Source organism: Ranitomeya imitator, chromosome 4 (genome assembly GCF_032444005.1).
Source record: "Ranitomeya imitator isolate aRanImi1 chromosome 4, aRanImi1.pri, whole genome shotgun sequence".
Classification (NCBI taxonomy): Eukaryota; Metazoa; Chordata; class Amphibia; order Anura; family Dendrobatidae; genus Ranitomeya; species Ranitomeya imitator.
Window position 1 is genome coordinate 666,223,439 of NC_091285.1, and position 19,223 is coordinate 666,242,661.

At 51.7% G+C, this 19,223-nt stretch overlaps 1 protein-coding gene across 8 annotated transcripts in view; it reads right to left on the bottom strand.

The window, feature by feature from the left end:
- DOCK6 (dedicator of cytokinesis 6) overlaps positions 1-19,223 on the bottom strand; it is a 77,264-nt gene that overhangs the window by 45,682 nt on the left and 12,359 nt on the right. For all 8 annotated transcript variants that reach the window (XM_069767152.1, XM_069767151.1, XM_069767150.1 and 5 more), the window contains exons 2-5: positions 3,304-3,394; positions 3,044-3,219; positions 2,134-2,202; positions 1,675-1,804 (exon numbers count right to left, since the gene is read on the bottom strand). In XM_069767152.1, coding sequence (XP_069623253.1) covers positions 1,675-1,804; positions 2,134-2,202; positions 3,044-3,219; positions 3,304-3,394 — 466 coding nt within the window. The remainder of the gene's footprint in view (positions 1-1,674; positions 1,805-2,133; positions 2,203-3,043; positions 3,220-3,303; positions 3,395-19,223) is intronic.

A 19,223-nucleotide genomic window follows, 5' to 3' on the forward strand; every position in this document is an offset into this window, starting at 1 on the left:
CGACAGGACGCAAAGAAGAGGACATCATCGCATGAAGATGGGAGGCCCTGGACCCGGACCGCGACGGTCCTGGGTGAGTATAATCTAACTTGTTTTTCTTATCTTTCAGGTTAAATCGGGGGCTTATCTACAGCATTACAGATTAAGCATGTAAAATATCTAGGGCTCATTCCAGGTGTGGCATTTGCATTTGGAAGCTGTTGCTGTGAACCCACAACATGCATTCGAAGAAGCTCTCAATAGAAGAGAAACAGATCATCATTAGGCAGAAAAAAATAAATAAATCAAGCAGAGAGAGATAGCATAAATGTTAGGAGTGGCCAAATCAACAGTTTGGTATACTCTGCCAAAAAAAAAAAAAAAAAATTATGCACTGGTGAGCTTGGAAACGTAAAAGGGCATGGACCTCCACTGAAGACAACACTGGTGGGTGATGAAAGAATCCTTTCCATAGTGAAGAAAAACCTCTTCACGACATCCACAAAGTGAAGAACCCTCATCAGGAAGTTGGCGTTTCAGTATCTCCCATAAGTCTACCATAAAGAGAAGACTCCATGAGAGCAAATACAGAGGGGGTTCCCCACAAAAAAACCCTTCACGAACTTGGGGTTTTCCATTTATGAGCTTCTGTTTTTTGCTCCCCCTTCTTCCCATAGCCAGAACTTTTTTATTTTCCAGTCAATATAGCCATGTGAGGACTTGTTTTTTGCGGGATGAGATGGACTTTTTAACAACACCATTAGTTTTACCATATCGTGTACTGGAAAATGGGAAAAAAATTCAAAGTGCGGTGAAATTACAAAAAAGTGCAATTGTTGTTTGTTTTTTTACCATGTTTACCAAATGCTAAAACTGACCTGTCACTATGGTGCCTGCATACTCATAATGACCTGGAGAATCAACGATGCATAAGTTGATTTTTATTTAAGTGGTGAAAAAAAAAAAAAACAAACCCATTTACATAGCATTTTATTGCAATATTGCGGTGACCAAAATAACAATTCTGGCGCTTTGATTTTTTCTCTCGTTCCTCCTTTTACCAATCGGATTCATTCTAGTTATATTTTGATAGCTCAGGCATTTCTGAACACAGCAATACCAAATACCGTATGTGTATTTTTATTTTGAATGGGGCAAAAAGGAGGTAATTTTATATATTTTTTAATATTTTTAAAAACATTTTTTTCTACTTTTTACATGCTTCTATAGCCTTCTTAGGAGACTAGAAGCTGCAATCGTCTGATCGCCTGTGCCACACAGAGCTATACTATGTGCAGCATAATTGATCATCTGCTATGAACGCCGGCCATGGGGCGGCATTCATAGCAGATCAGCAATGACAACCAGAGAGGTCACATGCAGACCCCGGGTTGTCATGTAAACTCTTCGCCACCCCGCATTGATGTGAGGGGCCCGTCGATAGGGGAAATTGACAGCAATGTTCAACATGTTAACAGCCGCGGGTGGATCGCGATTCCACCTGCGGCTGTTATGGCCACATGGCAGCTGATCAAATCAGCTGTCATGTGCCAGAAAACATGATTCTGTCACTGTCCAAATGTTTCTGGACCGAACAGTATATTATTAGTTTTATTGGACCTGTAGTGTAAAGGGCAAAAACTCTAACAGTGAGACACAGGCTGCCCTGTAATATCTAACAAACATATGACATACCTGCTCCTCAGCACTTGCTTTCTCTTCAGGAGCCTCATCCAGCTCATAGATCTGTCGGGTGAGGTTTTTCTGACGTTGTCTTTGGCGCTCGGCAGTGATCGGGGTGTACGCTGTGCTTTGTTTCTGTGACCTGAAAGGTGGTAAGAGGGTGACAAGTTCTGCGTGTGACTGACATAACAGGGCTCCTTTCACCAAACGTCTCCTTAAAAAGAGCTTGCACTCTAATGCATATCAAACATTACATCAGTTTCCTCTGCTTTTTTGGAAAATCTCATTTTAGACAACCAAACTTTACTAATTGATGAGATATACTGGGCGTAGATTATAGAAATGGAAAAGGGAAGACTGGCAAACCAAATACCCCATATAGATTAGAAGAGTGGTCATCAACTTGTGGATCTTTAACCATTGCATGCTGGGAGTATAGGGTGCGTGTGTGCCCTGCAGGCAATCACTTACCTCCTCTGGGCAATCACCCAGTCGTGCGTATACACCTTTAACGCATCTCGGACCCGAGCATCAAGCTTTCTGTGAACGAAAAATGGAGGGTGAAATTAAAATTACTGAATTGAATACAGTCTATGACTAAAAATTAAAAACAAAAATCCTAAATGGGAGGAGGGGTGGTCGATGACACAGGAAATATTAGGAGATGTTGGATGGGATTCTCACGTAGTTGCAGGGGCCAGAGGTATTTGGACTCCCAGATGAAGTAGGGTTGACGCGCATCGGGGACCGAGATGGAGTCCGACATGGTGCCACATTCTATTTTTGGGTATGTCTGACTATAATACATCTCTATCTCGTTACTACTAACTTAATTTTGTGTATTACATTGCACCAAATTTCTATAGATACAACTTTCAGAACTGCATTGTTATTAGCTTTGTTGATATACATACGGTACCCATTATTATTCCTACCCCTTGTATGGTCTTCAGTATTTTGTTTCTCTCATCGGCCTCCCCATGCTGTCATTGCTTCTTGGTTTTAATTACTTTTAATTTTTATTGTATAGTTTTGTACCCCAATACAATATCTATTGTTTATATTCTATTTGTCTGATCTCTGATTATTGTCGCGTAACACTTATATGATATTTTAGGCTTTCATTTATATTGGAATTAACTTTAGGAATATATGTTTTTTTTTTCTTCCTTCTCTTAATGCAAAGTGTGGTCTAGGAAACCTACAGCGTTAAAAGGCAAAAACTGTAACAGCGAGCCATAGGATGCATTGTTGTATATGGCAGGATTTTTTCTGCCTAAAGATCTAAATTTCTTTCTTCTTTACAGGTATATTGTACTGGTATACACATATATCTCTCTACATAACGCCACATGACCCCCCCTTGACTTGCCCTGCTCACCCTTCTTCCGGAGCAGCAGGTTCTAGTGTGCGGCATTCTCTTGGCTCATACAGGATCTCAATATCATCGGTAGGAAAATCGTATAGATCCCGCAAGGCTTCACATTCTGAATCAGGGGGGTGGTTGGTCAAATACGCCTCAAAATCCAGGGGCTCGACCACATCCGACAGCGGGACCTGCACCAGGGGTGTAAAAAAAGGATGTGTGACGGATGACAAAAAAAACAATGATAACCATCGCTGAAAAGATCAGAGACTCACAGCCTGTGTCCCCCCGGCACGCTTCTTCGATGGCTGTGGAGACCCCCCATACTCTCTGGAGACCTGCTTCCGAACTTCAGATGCCACAGTCCTGTAATAGGAAACAGACGCTCGTCGTCATCATCATCATCATCACAATATACAGCGATAAATCAGGATTGCATGTGGTTATCTATGCAGGGTCAGGGCACGGTGAAATATGGCCCCAGGCAGGGGATGGATCCAGGGCCCGGCCTCAGGTCTTTATCCTCTGTGCCACTCGTCTCATGTAAGCTCCGTAATCCTAGCTCATGGGACGACATACAAGTTGTACCTTCTATACAGAAGATGCCCAGGTTATACCAGCTATATAATTATACACAGAAGATGCCTAGGTTATACCAGTCATATAATTACATACAGAAGATGCTTAGGTTATACCAGCTGTATAATTCTATACAGTAGATGCCCAGGTTATACCAGCTGTATATAGATTATAAATAGAAGATACCAGGTTATACCAGCTGTATAATTCTATACAGAAGATGCTTAGGCTATACCAGCTGTATAATTATACACAGAAGATACCTAGGTTATACCAGTCATATAATTACATACAGAAGATGCTTAGGTTATACCAGCTGTATAATTCTATACAGTAGATGCCCAGGTTATACCAGCTGTATATAGATTATAAATAGAAGATACCAGGTTATACCAGCTGTATAATTCTATACAGAAGATGCTTAGGTTATACCAGCTGTATAATTCTATACAGAAGATGCCCAGGTTATACCAGCTGTATAATTCTATACAGAAGATGCTTAGGTTATACCAGCTGTATAATTCTATACAGAAGATGCTTAGGTTATACCAGCTGTACATATATTATAAATAGAAGATACCAGGTTATATCAGCTGTATAATTCTATACAGAAGATGCCCAGGCTATACCAGCTGTACATATATTATAAATAGAAAATACCAGGTTATACCAGCTGTATAATTCTATACAGAAGATGTCCAGGTTATATCAGCTGTATAATTCTATACAGAAGATGCCCAGGTTATACCAGCTGTATAATTCTATACAGAAGATGCCCAGGTTATACCAGCTGTATAATTCTATACAGAAGGTGGCCAGGTTATACCAGGTGTCTAATTCTATACAGAAGATGCTTAGGTTATACTAGCTGTATAATTCTATACAGAAGATGCCCAGGTTATACCAGCTGTATAATTCTATACAGAAGGTGGCCAGGTTATACCAGGTGTATAATTCTATACAGAAGATGCTTAGGTTATACCAGCTGTATAATTCTATACAGAAAATGCCCAGGTTATACCAGCTGTATAATTCTATACAGAAGATGCTTAGGTTATACTAGCTGTACATATATAATCACATACAGGAGATGCCCAGGTTATACCAGCTGTATATATAATCACATACAGGAGATGCCCAGGTTATACCAGCATTCTACATGGCGCTGTGTACGAGACACATATGTATATATAATTAGTGGGCAGGTTACTACAGTCTCCTCATTGATAATTACTATTGTGGTCAGTCTATCGTCAGTCCTCCGTCTCCGGCACATCAGGACGTTTCGCTTTCACCCTTCAGCAGGTGATATCAGCACCGCAGATTCTCCTCTTCCAGGGTTATATAAACTCCTGGCCGCTGTATCATTATAGCTGCAGCTTTCTAGATTCTTTGGGTTTTTATGCCTAAGGCCTCATCAGTGACAAGTACGAGGTCTGTACCGATCACCAGTCTCAGGATGGAAGAGAACGCTTTCCTTCACTGACAGCAAGCAGAGTTGTGGTGGAGAATTGACTCCGGAGAGAAGTTAGAATGATTGCGCTTTATTTACCGACGGCAGAACCTATTCCCCTCTAGTCCACAGCAGATTGACGTAGACAGGCATGGAGGACGCCCGGTCGCCCACCGCGGGCTACTGACACACTTCCACTCATTATGCCCTCGGAGGAAGCGTGCACAAAAAGGGTCCGGAAAGCGGGGAGCTATACAAGAGGACCTAATGGTGTCACACGCAGGGCTTATCCGCTATTGTGAGCAAGCCAGACAGCCTGACGAGCGAGACACGCCGAGAAGCTGAGAACACGGACGTTCATTATTGCATTTGCACCTTTTTTTTGTGTAATGTTTGTAGCGTTTCGCCCATTTTTCATTTGATTCTTACTTGAATTTCCTAAATTTGCACTTTTTTTTTTTTTTTTTTTAACAGCCATCGTTAGAGTGGTTTTTATTTTATGCCAATTCTTCAACTGCGACTTTATTATATAGTTAGCAAAATTTTGTAAAAAAAAAAATAATTTTGCACAACGTAAACGCACTCCAGTACACCCCGGAGTGATCTCACATACAGATGACTTTTTTTTTTTTGCACAAATTTTGCAACATTTAGCACAACATGTGACTCTGCTCTAAACCCCCACCCAATAAAAAGAATGCAAGACAAAAATAAAAGAACATTTGGGGTTTTGCTTTCTTTTGCAAATGTTCATTAACCGTGTGTGCAAAAACATAAATTAAATCCATTTTTTTTTCTTAAATTGCAAATGACACAATCGGGTCCATAGTGATACTCTGAGAATGTGTCACACTGGATGGGTTTCAATACTCCACTCAGCAGACAGTATCACACATGGCACTCAGATTAGCACACGGTATTACACACAATGGGATTAGAAAATCTAGTTGTGCAAACAGTATCACACATGATGGGATTTAGATACACCAGCTCAGACAGCCCAGCGCAGCTCGTCACTCAGCCCAGCACAGCTCGTCACTCAGCCCAGCCCATCACTCAGCCCAGCTCATCACTCAGCCCAGCTCATCACTCAGCCCAGCACAGCTCATCACTCAGCCCAGCACAGCTCGTCACTCAGCCCAGCACAGCTCGTCACTCAGCCCAGCACAGCTCGTCACTCAGCCCAGCACAGCTCGTCACTCAGCCCAGCACAGCTCGTCACTCAGCCCAGCACAGCTCATCACTCAGCCCAGCTCATCACTCAGCCCAGCTCATCACTCAGCCCAGCACAGCTCATCACTCAGCCCAGCCCATCACTCAGCCCAGCCCAGCTCATCACTCAGCCCAGCACAGCTCATCACTCAGCCCAGCTCGTCACTCAGCCCAGCTCGTCACTCAGCCCAGCTCGTCACTCAGCCCAGCACAGCTCGTCACTCAGCCCAGCACAGCTCGTCACTCAGCCCAGCACAGCTCGTCACTCAGCCCAGCACAGCTCGTCACTCAGCCCAGCACAGCTCGTCACTCAGCCCAGCACAGCTCGTCACTCAGCCCAGCACAGCTCGTCACTCAGCCCAGCACAGCTCGTCACTCAGCCCAGCACAGCTCATCACTCAGCCCAGCTCATCACTCAGCCCAACACAGCTCATCACTCAGCCCAGCACAGCTCAGACAGCCCAGCGCAGCTCATCACTCAGCCCAGCGCAGCTCATCACTCAGCCCAGCGCAGCTCATCACTCAGCCCAGCGCAGCTCATCACTCAGCCCAGCGCAGCTCATCACTCAGCCCAGCGCAGCTCATCACTCAGACCAGCGCAGCTCATCACTCAGACCAGCGCAGCTCATCACTCAGACCAGCGCAGCTCATCACTCAGCCCAGCGCAGCTCATCACTCAGCCCAGCGCAGCTCGTCACTCAGCCCAGCGCAGCTCGTCACTCAGCCCAGCACAGCTCGTCACTCAGCCCAGCACAGCTCGTCACTCAGCCCAGCACAGCTCGTCACTCAGCCCAGCACAGCTCGTCACTCAGCCCAGCACAGCTCGTCACTCAGCCCAGCACAGCTCGTCACTCAGCCCAGCACAGCTCGTCACTCAGCCCAGCACAGCTCGTCACTCAGCCCAGCACAGCTCGTCACTCAGCCCAGCTCATCACTCAGCCCAGCTCATCACTCAGCCCAGCTCATCACTCAGCCCAGCTCATCACTCAGCCCAGCTCATCACTCAGCCCAGCACAGCTCATCACTCAGCCCAGCTCATCACTCAGCCCAGCACAGCTCATCACTCAGCCCAGCACAGCTCGTCACTCAGCCCAGCGCAGCTCGTCACTCAGCCCAGCACAGCTCATCACTCAGCCCAGCGCAGCTCATCACTCAGCCCAGCGCAGCTCGTCACTCAGCCCAGCGCAGCTCGTCACTCAGCCCAGCCCAGCCCGTCACTCAGCCCAGCCCGTCACTCAGCCCAGCCCGTCACTCAGCCCAGCCCGTCACTCAGCCCAGCCCGTCACTCAGACAGCCCAGCGCAGCTCATCACTCAGCCCAGCACAGCTCGTCACTCAGCCCAGCGCAGCTCGTCACTCAGCCCAGCGCAGCTCGTCACTCAGCCCAGCGCAGCTCGTCACTCAGCCCAGCCCAGCCCGTCACTCAGCCCAGCCCGTCACTCAGCCCAGCCCGTCACTCAGCCCAGCCCGTCACTCAGCCCAGCCCGTCACTCAGCCCAGCCCGTCACTCAGCCCAGCCCGTCACTCAGCCCAGCCCGTCACTCAGCCCAGCCCGTCACTCAGCCCAGCCCGTCACTCAGCCCAGCCCGTCACTCAGCCCAGCCCGTCACTCAGCCCAGCCCGTCACTCAGCCCAGCCCGTCACTCAGCCCAGCCCGTCACTCAGCCCAGCCCGTCACTCAGCCCAGCCCGTCACTCAGCTCAGCCCAGCTCATCACTCAGCCCAGCTCATCACTCAGCCCAGCACAGCTCGTCACTCAGCCCAGCGCAGCTCGTCACTCAGCCCAGCACAGCTCATCACTCAGCCCAGCGCAGCTCATCACTCAGCCCAGCGCAGCTCGTCACTCAGCCCAGCGCAGCTCGTCACTCAGCCCAGCCCGTCACTCAGCCCAGCCCGTCACTCAGCCCAGCCCGTCACTCAGCCCAGCCCGTCACTCAGCCCAGCCCGTCACTCAGCCCAGCCCGTCACTCAGCCCAGCCCGTCACTCAGCCCAGCCCGTCACTCAGACAGCCCAGCGCAGCTCATCACTCAGCCCAGCACAGCTCATCACTCAGCCCAGCGCAGCTCGTCACTCAGCCCAGCACAGCTCGTCACTCAGCCCAGCACAGCTCGTCACTCAGCCCAGCACAGCTCGTCACTCAGCCCAGCGCAGCTCGTCACTCAGCCCAGCGCAGCTCGTCACTCAGCCCAGCGCAGCTCGTCACTCAGCCCAGCGCAGCTCGTCACTCAGCCCAGCGCAGCTCGTCACTCAGCCCAGCCCAGCCCGTCACTCAGCCCAGCCCGTCACTCAGCCCAGCCCGTCACTCAGCCCAGCCCGTCACTCAGCCCAGCCCGTCACTCAGCCCAGCCCGTCACTCAGACAGCCCAGCGCAGCTCATCACTCAGCCCAGCACAGCTCATCACTCAGCCCAGCGCAGCTCGTCACTCAGCCCAGCGCAGCTCGTCACTCAGCCCAGCGCAGCTCGTCACTCAGCCCAGCCCAGCCCGTCACTCAGCCCAGCCCGTCACTCAGCCCAGCCCGTCACTCAGCCCAGCCCGTCACTCAGCCCAGCCCGTCACTCAGCCCAGCCCGTCACTCAGCCCAGCCCGTCACTCAGCCCAGCCCGTCACTCAGCCCAGCCCGTCACTCAGCCCAGCCCGTCACTCAGCCCAGCCCGTCACTCAGCCCAGCCCGTCACTCAGCCCAGCCCGTCACTCAGCCCAGCCCGTCACTCAGCCCAGCCCGTCACTCAGCCCAGCCCGTCACTCAGCTCAGCCCAGCTCATCACTCAGCCCAGCTCATCACTCAGCCCAGCACAGCTCATCACTCAGCCCAGCCCATCACTCGGCCCAGCCCATCACTCGGCCCAGCCCATCACTCGGCCCAGCCCATCACTCGGCCCAGCCCATCACTCGGCCCAGCACAGCTCATCACTCGGCCCAGCACAGCTCATCACTCGGCCCAGCACAGCTCATCACTCGGCCCAGCACAGCTCATCACTCGGCCCAGCACAGCTCATCACTCGGCCCAGCACAGCTCATCACTCGGCCCAGCACAGCTCATCACTCGGCCCAGCACAGCTCATCACTCGGCCCAGCACAGCTCATCACTCGGCCCAGCACAGCTCATCACTCGGCCCAGCACAGCTCATCACTCGGCCCAGCACAGCTCATCACTCGGCCCAGCACAGCTCATCACTCGGCCCAGCACAGCTCATCACTCGGCCCAGCACAGCTCATCACTCGGCCCAGCACAGCTCATCACTCGGCCCAGCACAGCTCATCACTCGGCCCAGCACAGCTCATCACTCGGCCCAGCTCATCACTCAGCCCAGCCCGTCACTCAGCCCAGCACAGATCATCACTCAGCCCAGCTCATCACTCGGCCCAGCACAGCTCATCAGGCAGCCCAGCACAGCTCATCACTCAGCCCAGCCCAGCTCATCACTCAGCCCAGCCCAGCTCATCACTCAGCCCAGCCCAGCTCATCACTCAGCCCAGCACAGCTCGTCACTCAGCCCAGCTCATCACTCAGCCCAGCACAGCTCATCACTCAGCCCAGCACAGCTCATCACTCAGCCCAGCTCATCACTCAGCCCAGCACAGATCATCACTCAGCCCAGCTCATCACTCGGCCCAGCACAGCTCATCAGGCAGCCCAGCACAGCTCATCACTCAGCCCAGCCCAGCTCATCACTCAGCCCAGCCCAGCTCATCACTCAGCCCAGCCCAGCTCATCACTCAGCTCAGCACAGCTCATCACTCAGCCCAGCACAGCTCATCAGTCAGCCCAGCCCAGCTCATCACTCAGCTCAGCACAGCTCATCACTCAGCCCAGCACAGATCATCACTCAGCCCAGCACAGATCATCACTCAGCCCAGCACAGATCATCACTCAGCCCAGCACAGATCATCACTCAGCCCAGCACAGATCATCACTCAGCCCAGCACAGATCATCACTCAGCCCAGCACAGATCATCACTCAGCCCAGCACAGATCATCAGGCAGCCCAGCCCAGCTCGTCACTCAGCCCAGCCCATCACTCAGCCCAGCCCAGCTCGTCACTCAGCCCAGCCCAGCTCATCACTCAGCCCAGCCCAGCTCATCACTCAGCCCAGCCCAGCTCATCACTCAGCCCAGCCCAGCTCATCACTCAGCCCAGCCCAGCTCATCACTCAGCCCAGCCCAGCTCATCACTCAGCCCAGCCCAGCTCATCACTCAGCCCAGCCCAGCTCATCACTCAGCCCAGCCCAGCTCATCACTCAGCCCAGCCCAGCTCATCACTCAGCCCAGCTCATCACTCAGCCCAGCTCATCACTCAGCCCAGCTCATCACTCAGCCCAGCTCATCACTCAGCCCAGCCCATCACTCAGCCCAGCCCATCACTCAGCCCAGCCCAGCTCGTCACTCAGCCCAGCACAGCTCGTCACTCAGCCCAGCACAGCTCGTCACTCAGCCCAGCTCATCACTCAGCCCAGCACAGCTCATCACTCAGCCCAGCACAGCTCATCACTCAGCCCAGCACAGCTCATCACTCAGCACAGCTCATCACTCAGCACAGCTCATCACTCGGCCCAGCACAGCTCATCACTCGGCCCAGCACAGCTCATCACTCGGCCCAGCCCAGCTCATCACTCGGCCCAGCCCAGCTCATCACTCGGCCCAGCCCAGCTCATCACTCGGCCCAGCCCAGCTCATCACTCAGCTCAGCACAGCTCATCACTCAGCCCAGCCCAGCTCATCACTCAGCTCAGCACAGATCATCACTCGGCCCAGCACAGATCATCACTCGGCCCAGCACAGCTCATCACTCAGCCCAGCACAGATCATCACTCAGCCCAGCTCATCACTCAGCCCAGCACAGATCATCACTCAGCCCAGCTCATCACTCGGCCCAGCACAGCTCATCAGGCAGCCCAGCACAGCTCATCACTCAGCCCAGCCCAGCTCATCACTCAGCCCAGCCCAGCTCATCACTCAGCCCAGCCCAGCTCATCACTCAGCTCAGCACAGCTCATCACTCAGCCCAGCACAGCTCATCACTCAGCCCAGCCCAGCTCATCACTCAGCTCAGCACAGCTCATCACTCAGCCCAGCACAGATCATCACTCAGCCCAGCACAGATCATCACTCAGCCCAGCACAGATCATCACTCAGCCCAGCACAGATCATCACTCAGCCCAGCACAGATCATCATTCAGCCCAGCACAGATCATCACTCAGCCCAGCACAGATCATCACTCAGCCCAGCACAGATCATCAGGCAGCCCAGCCCAGCTCGTCACTCAGCCCAGCCCAGCTCATCACTCAGCCCAGCCCAGCTCGTCACTCAGCCCAGCCCAGCTCATCACTCAGCCCAGCCCAGCTCATCACTCAGCCCAGCCCAGCTCATCACTCAGCCCAGCCCAGCTCATCACTCAGCCCAGCCCAGCTCATCACTCAGCCCAGCCCAGCTCATCACTCAGCCCAGCCCAGCTCATCACTCAGCCCAGCCCAGCTCATCACTCAGCCCAGCTCATCACTCAGCCCAGCTCATCACTCAGCCCAGCCCATCACTCAGCCCAGCCCATCACTCAGCCCAGCCCAGCTCGTCACTCAGCCCAGCACAGCTCGTCACTCAGCCCAGCACAGCTCGTCACTCAGCCCAGCTCATCACTCAGCCCAGCACAGCTCATCACTCAGCCCAGCACAGCTCATCACTCAGCACAGCTCATCACTCAGCACAGCTCATCACTCGGCCCAGCACAGCTCATCACTCGGCCCAGCACAGCTCATCACTCGGCCCAGCACAGCTCATCACTCGGCCCAGCACAGCTCATCACTCGGCCCAGCACAGCTCATCACTCGGCCCAGCACAGCTCATCACTCGGCCCAGCCCAGCTCATCACTCGGCCCAGCCCAGCTCATCACTCGGCCCAGCCCAGCTCATCACTCGGCCCAGCCCAGCTCATCACTCGGCCCAGCCCAGCTCATCACTCGGCCCAGCCCAGCTCATCACTCGGCCCAGCCCAGCTCATCACTCAGCTCAGCACAGCTCATCACTCAGCTCAGCACAGATCATCACTCGGCCCAGCACAGATCATCACTCGGCCCAGCACAGCTCATCACTCGGCCCAGCACAGCTCATCACTCAGCCCAGCTCATCACTCAGCCCAGCCCAGCTCATCAGTCAGCCCAGCCCAGCTCATCACTCAGCTCAGCACAGCTCATCACTCAGCCCAGCACAGATCATCACTCAGCCCAGCCCAGCTCATCACTCAGCCCAGCCCAGCTCATCACTCAGCCCAGCCCAGCTCATCACTCAGCCCAGCCCAGCTCATCACTCGGCCCAGCACAGCTCATCACTCGGCCCAGCACAGCTCATCACTCGGCCCAGCACAGCTCATCACTCGGCCCAGCACAGCTCATCACTCGGCCCAGCTCAGCTCATCAGGCAGCCCAGCACAGCTCATCAGGCAGCCCAGCACAGCTCATCAGGCAGCCCAGCACAGCTCATCACTCAGCCCAGCTCATCAGGCAGCCCAGCACAGCTCATCAGGCAGCCCAGCACAGCTCATCAGGCAGCCCAGCACAGCTCATCACTCAGCCCAGCTCATCAGGCAGCCCAGCACAGCTCATCAGGCAGCCCAGCACAGCTTATCAGGCAGCCCAGCACAGCTCATCAGGCAGCCCAGGTCATCAGGCAGCCCAGCACAGCTCATCAGGCAGCCCAGCACAGCTCATCAGGCAGCCCAGCACAGCTCATCAGGCAGCCCAGCACCGCTCATCACGCAGCCCAGCTCAGCTCATCAGGCAGCCCAGCACAGCTCATCAGGCAGCCCAGCACAGCTCATCAGGCAGCCCAGCACAGCTCATCAGGCAGCCCAGCACAGCTCATCACTCAGCCCAGCACAGATCATCAGGCAGCCCAGCACAGCACAGGCAGCCCAGCTCAGGCAGCCCAGCACATATCATCAGGGAGCCCAGCTCAGGCAGATCAGGTCAGGCAGCCCAGCACAAGTAGCCCAACACAGTTCATCAGGCAGCCCAGCACAGCCCAGCTCAGGCAGCCCAGCTCAGGCAGCCCAGCACAGGCCAGCTCAGGCAGCCCAGCACAGCCCAGCTCAGGCAGCCCAGCACAGCTCAGGCAGCTCAGCACAGCTCAGGCAGCCCAGCACAACCCAGATCAGGCAGCCCAGCACAGCCCAGATCAGGCAGCCCAGCACAGCCCAGATCAGACAGCTTAGATTAGGCAGCCTAGCACAGCTCAGATCAGACAGCTCAGATCAGGCAGCCTAGCACAGCTCAGATCAGGCAGCCCAGATCAGGCAGCCTAGCACAGGTAGCCCAGCACAGCTCATCAGGCAGATCAGGTCAGGCAGCCCAGTACAGCTCATCAGGCAGCCCAGCTCAGGCAGCCCAGCACAGCTCATCAAGCAGTCCAGCACAGCTCATCAGGCAGCCCAGCTCAGGCAGCCCAGCACAGCTCATCAAGCAGTCCAGCACAGCTCATCAGGCAGCCCAGCACAGCTCATCAAGCAGCCCAGCACAGCTCATCAAGCAGCCCAGCACAGCTCATCAGGCAGCCCAGCACAGCTCATCAAGCAGCCCAGCACAGCTCATCAAGCAGCCCAGCACAGCTCATCAGGCAGCCCAGCACAGCTCATCAAGCAGCCCAGCACAGCTCATCAGGCAGCCCAGCACAGCTCATCAAGCAGCCCAGCACAGCTCATCAAGCAGCCCAGCACAGCTCATCAGGCAGCCCAGCACAGCTCATCAAGCAGCCCAACACAGCTCATCAAGCAGCCCAACACAGCTCATCAGGCAGCCCAACACAGCTCATCAGGCAGCCCAACACAGCTCATCAAGCAGCCCAACACAGCTCATCAAGCAGCCCAACACAGCTCATCAGGCAGCCCAACACAGCTCATCAGGCAGTCCAGCACAGGTAGCCCAGCAAAGCCCATCTCAGGCAGCCCAGCACAGCTCATAAGGCAGCCTAGCTCAGATTTAGTACACTGTATCACACGCAATGATTTTATATATGCCAGTTCAAGACAAGATAGGTACTCCGATTTAGTATAAAGTATCAGACATAATGGGATTAGATACACCATTTTCGATGACACAGTAGGATTACAGCTCAGCAGTTAGTAGGACAAATGATGGGATTAGAAGGTCTGCCGCAGCAGACAGTATCAAATAAGATACTGGTTAAGAGACAGTGACCACATGAGATTAGGTACACCAGTTGGGAGACATGATAGGATTAGATACTCCAATTTAGCAGACCGTATCACATGATGGGATTACCAAACCAAATATAATATCGGATTGGATACACTGATTCAGTAGATGGTACAATAAACTATGGGATTACATAATCTGATGAAGTAGATACAGGCTTAGATACACTGTCTCAGCAAACAGTATTGCACACGATAGACCTTGATACAGCAGAGTATCACCCATTTTATATGCAGATAGTGGAACAATTTATCTACATCTATAATATACAGCACTGCTACATGTGTACAGCAGAGCGTTACCAGGAAGACGTATTCAGGAAAGTTGGAAAAATGCAATTTATTGAATACCCGACGCAGTAGCTAAAGGGTAGGGGGGCTACAACGCGACACCACCAGACTGGACAATTTTAGGTTGATGCTTGAAGTTCCCACTATCTTGAGACTCAATTTCTGTTAGGGCGTGTTCACTGCGTCTTTTCCCAGCGATCAAAAACGTCTGTCTTTCACACAGAAGATGCTTTAGGAATTGCGCCTTTTTTTCCTGGAGTTTTATAAACCTATAGTATCTTTTTTTTTTTTTTTTTTTTGCAGATTTTTTGCTCATTTCCTGTACGTTTTTTTTTCAGCATATTTTGGGGGCATCGTTATTAAAAGCAAAAACACTGACAAAAATGTTCAAAAAGGATGCCCCGGGGCAGTGGAAAACGCCAGAAGAATGGTCGCTCGCTTGTTACAAATGCTCGGCCTCTTCAAGGCATTCAGAAGATATTCCAGAGACGGAATATATGACCAGAAAATAGTTTTCCCATCCTAAATTAATAACACTATTCTATTTTGATAGTTTTGTTAGTGTTTTTTTTTTTTGAGCAGACCTGCTAAAAAAAAAAAAAAACACAAAAAAAACCACACAAAAAAAACCCACAACAGAAAGAAGTCGTGTGAACAATCCCTTAGATTTCTGAAAACCTTTGACCGTGGTTCTCATTCAGCTGAATCAATACTCCAGGGGCAGAAATATGCAAATTCAATTCCTTTGTTGGAATGAACTGGTCTCCGTTCTGCATGGGTCTTCATGAACACGACCCATTAAGTGAGACATCTGTGATGGCCACCATCCATGGTGCTGCAAACATCTTCCAGTCATGTACATAGACCCAGGCCATCTTATCCTCTGTAGGATACAGCTTATAGAGATTCTGTCGGAGCGAATGTCTCATGATTTGGTCAAGGATCTACTTTGGTGTTGAGGACTTAATCACTAGGTCTAGTTTTGGTCTACTTCTTCATAACCGGTTGAGTTTCTGAGAGGAGAAGCCGGCCGGTCAAGTTGATGCCAAACCTCCGATTGTCCACGTTCCTAAGTTCACCCTGTATTGTTTTCTGTAAAAACGAGTCATGACGTCTTTCGAATTCGTGATGTGTCCTATCATGTTATACCCTACAGCGAGACCAAGTCTATCATGTCTGTCCGCCATTGTCACCTGGCTCCACCCATCCCTGACATAAAGCACTTGTCCCAAGCCCAGATCGTCTTCTACGGTCAGGAGCGATACACACCTCAACCCTACATTCAGACGGGATCAATTACCTCAATCTACTGTAATCCTGTCGGCTTTTGTGAATCACAAAGGCTTCGAAAAGATCAGCGCAAGAATGACAGGTCCTACAGGGATATTTTGTAGACTAGACAAGTATTTATTATATGGTTAGAAATATCCTCGTCATGTTAGATACTGAGGTGGCGGACACAAGAAATGCATAGGTCGCAGGTTAGTCGGTGTTTAAACGGTTCGGTGATGGGGCATACGGGTGGGTTGCACATCAACATGGCACGATTAGCCGCTGCCATGCTAGCAGGGCTGTGGAGTCGGAGCCCATTTTGGTGGAGTCGGAGTCATGGAAATTGAGGAGTCGGAGGTTTGGCTTACTGACTCCACAGCCCTGCATGTTAGAATCCAAGTGACCATCAGCCATCATTTTTCATCGAGGCCGGAATGCTTCAGCGCAGGAGTCTGGTAGAAAGAGAAGGCCGGTCACTATGAAGTAAAGTCTCCAACACCATGGACCGACAGTTTATGACACAGCACAGAGCTCAACCCATAGGTGATTTATGTGTATTTACACTACGTACTCTGCCGCAGAGGCCCACATAGCGCCAGAAGGCACGTACCGCCACAAAGCCCATGGAATGACTATGGGGCCTCACTGATACAATGGAAGGAGTCTGAGGTGACACAAGAAATATGTGCCCACAAGAGGAGACACCACCCAGCATTACTACTTACAAATGTAGGGCTCGTACAAGCCAGATACTGAAGGGTATAAAATATTATATAGATATATCTACTATATAATTGTCTATGGGTCACTTCCGTCTTGTCTGTCTGTCCTTCTGTCACGGTTATTTATTCGTTGATTGGTCTCGGCAGCTGCCTGTCATGGCTGCCGCGACCAATCAGCGACGGCCACAGTCCGATTAGTCCCTCCCCTACTCCCCTGCACTCACTGCCCGGCGCCCGCTCCGTAATCCCCTCCACTCACCGCTCACACAGGGTTAATGGCAGCGGTAACGGCCCGCGGTGTAACGCACTCCGTTACCACTGCTATTAACCCTGTGTGTCCCCAACTATTTACTATTGATGCTGCCTATAAAAATATGTCATGTTAAAAATACAAAAAAAAAAAAAACTAAAAACCTGCTATACTCACCATCCGCCACCTTTCCCGCTCCTCGGGACGCTCCCAGGATTGCTCCATTGCAAGCGGCAGCTTCCGGTCCCAGTCGCTGGGCAATATACAATGTGGCTGGGCAATATACAATGTGGCTGGGCAATATACAATGTGGCTGGGCAATATACTACGTGACTGGGCAATATACTATGTGGCTGGGCAATATACTACGTGGCTGGGCAATATACTATGTGACTGGGCAATATACTACGTGGGCTGTGCAATATACTATGTGGACATGCATATTCTAGAATACCCGATGCGTTAGAATCGGGCCACCATCTAGTATTTTCATATAGATATATCTATCTATCTATCTATCTATCGATAGATAGAGATGTATATATATCTATATCTATATATTTTTTTCCACTTTTCTCCTCTGACTATGGATAATCAAGACACGGCCATGCCCACAGAGAAGTTCTGTGTGAGGCTATGTGCACACTGCGGATTTTGCTGCGGATCCGCAGCGGATTTGACCGCTGCGGATCCGCAGCAGTTTCCCACGAGTTTACAGTACAATGTAAACCTATGGGAAACAAAAAACGCTGTGCACATGCTGCGGAAAAAAACGCGCGGAAACGCAGCGGATTACATTCCGCAGCATGTCACTTCTTTTCTGCGGATTTTCACCTGCTCCAATAGGAAAATGCAGATGAAAATCCGCATAAGAAACCGCATTCCGATTTTGGAATTCCGCTGCGGAAAATTCCGCAGTGGAATCCGCAAAGTGTGCACATAGCCTTGGGTATGTGCACACGATGCAGATTTAGTGCAGAATTGGTGCAGAACTGCAGCAGATTTTTCTGCTGCAGAATTGCACTGTGATTTACAGTATAATGTAAATCAATGTGAAAAAAAAGCTGTGCACATGGTGCAGAAAAATCTGCGCAGAAACGCTGCAGATTTCAAAGAAGTGCACGTTGCTTCTTTTGTGCAGTTCTGCAGCGTTTCTGCGCATTTTTCTGCACAGCTTTTTTTTCACATTGATTTACATTGTACTGCACAGAAACTGCAGATTTAGTGCAGAAAATTCTGCACCACATTTCCTACGTGTGCACATAGCCTTATACACAGGGCCGGACTGGCCATCTGGCAAATGCCAGAAGGGCCTGTCTGGTCATGGGCCACCTTGTCTGCTACATTGTTAACAGAATTGGTGTTCTCAAGACACCCATATTTTTAAGAGTCGTGATGGAGGTACCATTAGAAATATTAGTCTTGTAGTAAATCTTGCTTTCCTCCACGCAGGGTAATATCTATAATATAACGCTGGGAGCGTCACTCTGTCCGAAGCCTTTATAGACTGCGCAAGCGCAGGCGCCGGCGCAGTCTGGGCCTCACAGAGTGACGCTCCCGGGAGATCGCGGTATGCGTTCACACTGAACGCACACCGCAATCTCCAACAGAGAAGCAGGGACCACCAGGAGGGTGAGTATCGGCCATATTCACCTGTCCCCATTCCACCGCTGAGCGCCGCCATCTTCCCGGTCTTCGGCCTGTGACCTTCAGTTCAGAGGGCGCGATGACGCGCTTAATGCGCGCCGGCGCCGCCCTCTGACTGAACAGTCACAGCCAGAGGAGCCGGGAAGATGGCGGCGCTCAGCGGTGGAACGGGGACAGGTGAATATAGTAAGTGCTGGGGGGGCCTGAGCTGGCGGCGATACCGACACCTGACCCCCACAGCGCGCCGGTGTCCCCGCCTGCTCAGGCCCCCCAGCACTCGCCGCCCAGCGACCATAGGTGAGTATGTGTTTTTTTTTGTTTTTTTTTTTATATTGCAGCAGCAGCATACGGGACATAAAGAATGGAGCATGTTAAGGGGGCCATCAACCATAATGGAGCAGTGTACGGGGGCATAGAGTATGGAGCATCTTATGAGGCCATAAACCATAATGGAGCACTGTGGGAGCAGCACATGACAGAACGGGGGCGCAGGATGGGAGCAGCACATGACAGAACGGGGGCGCAGGATGGAAGCAGCACATGACAGAACGGGGGCGCAGGATG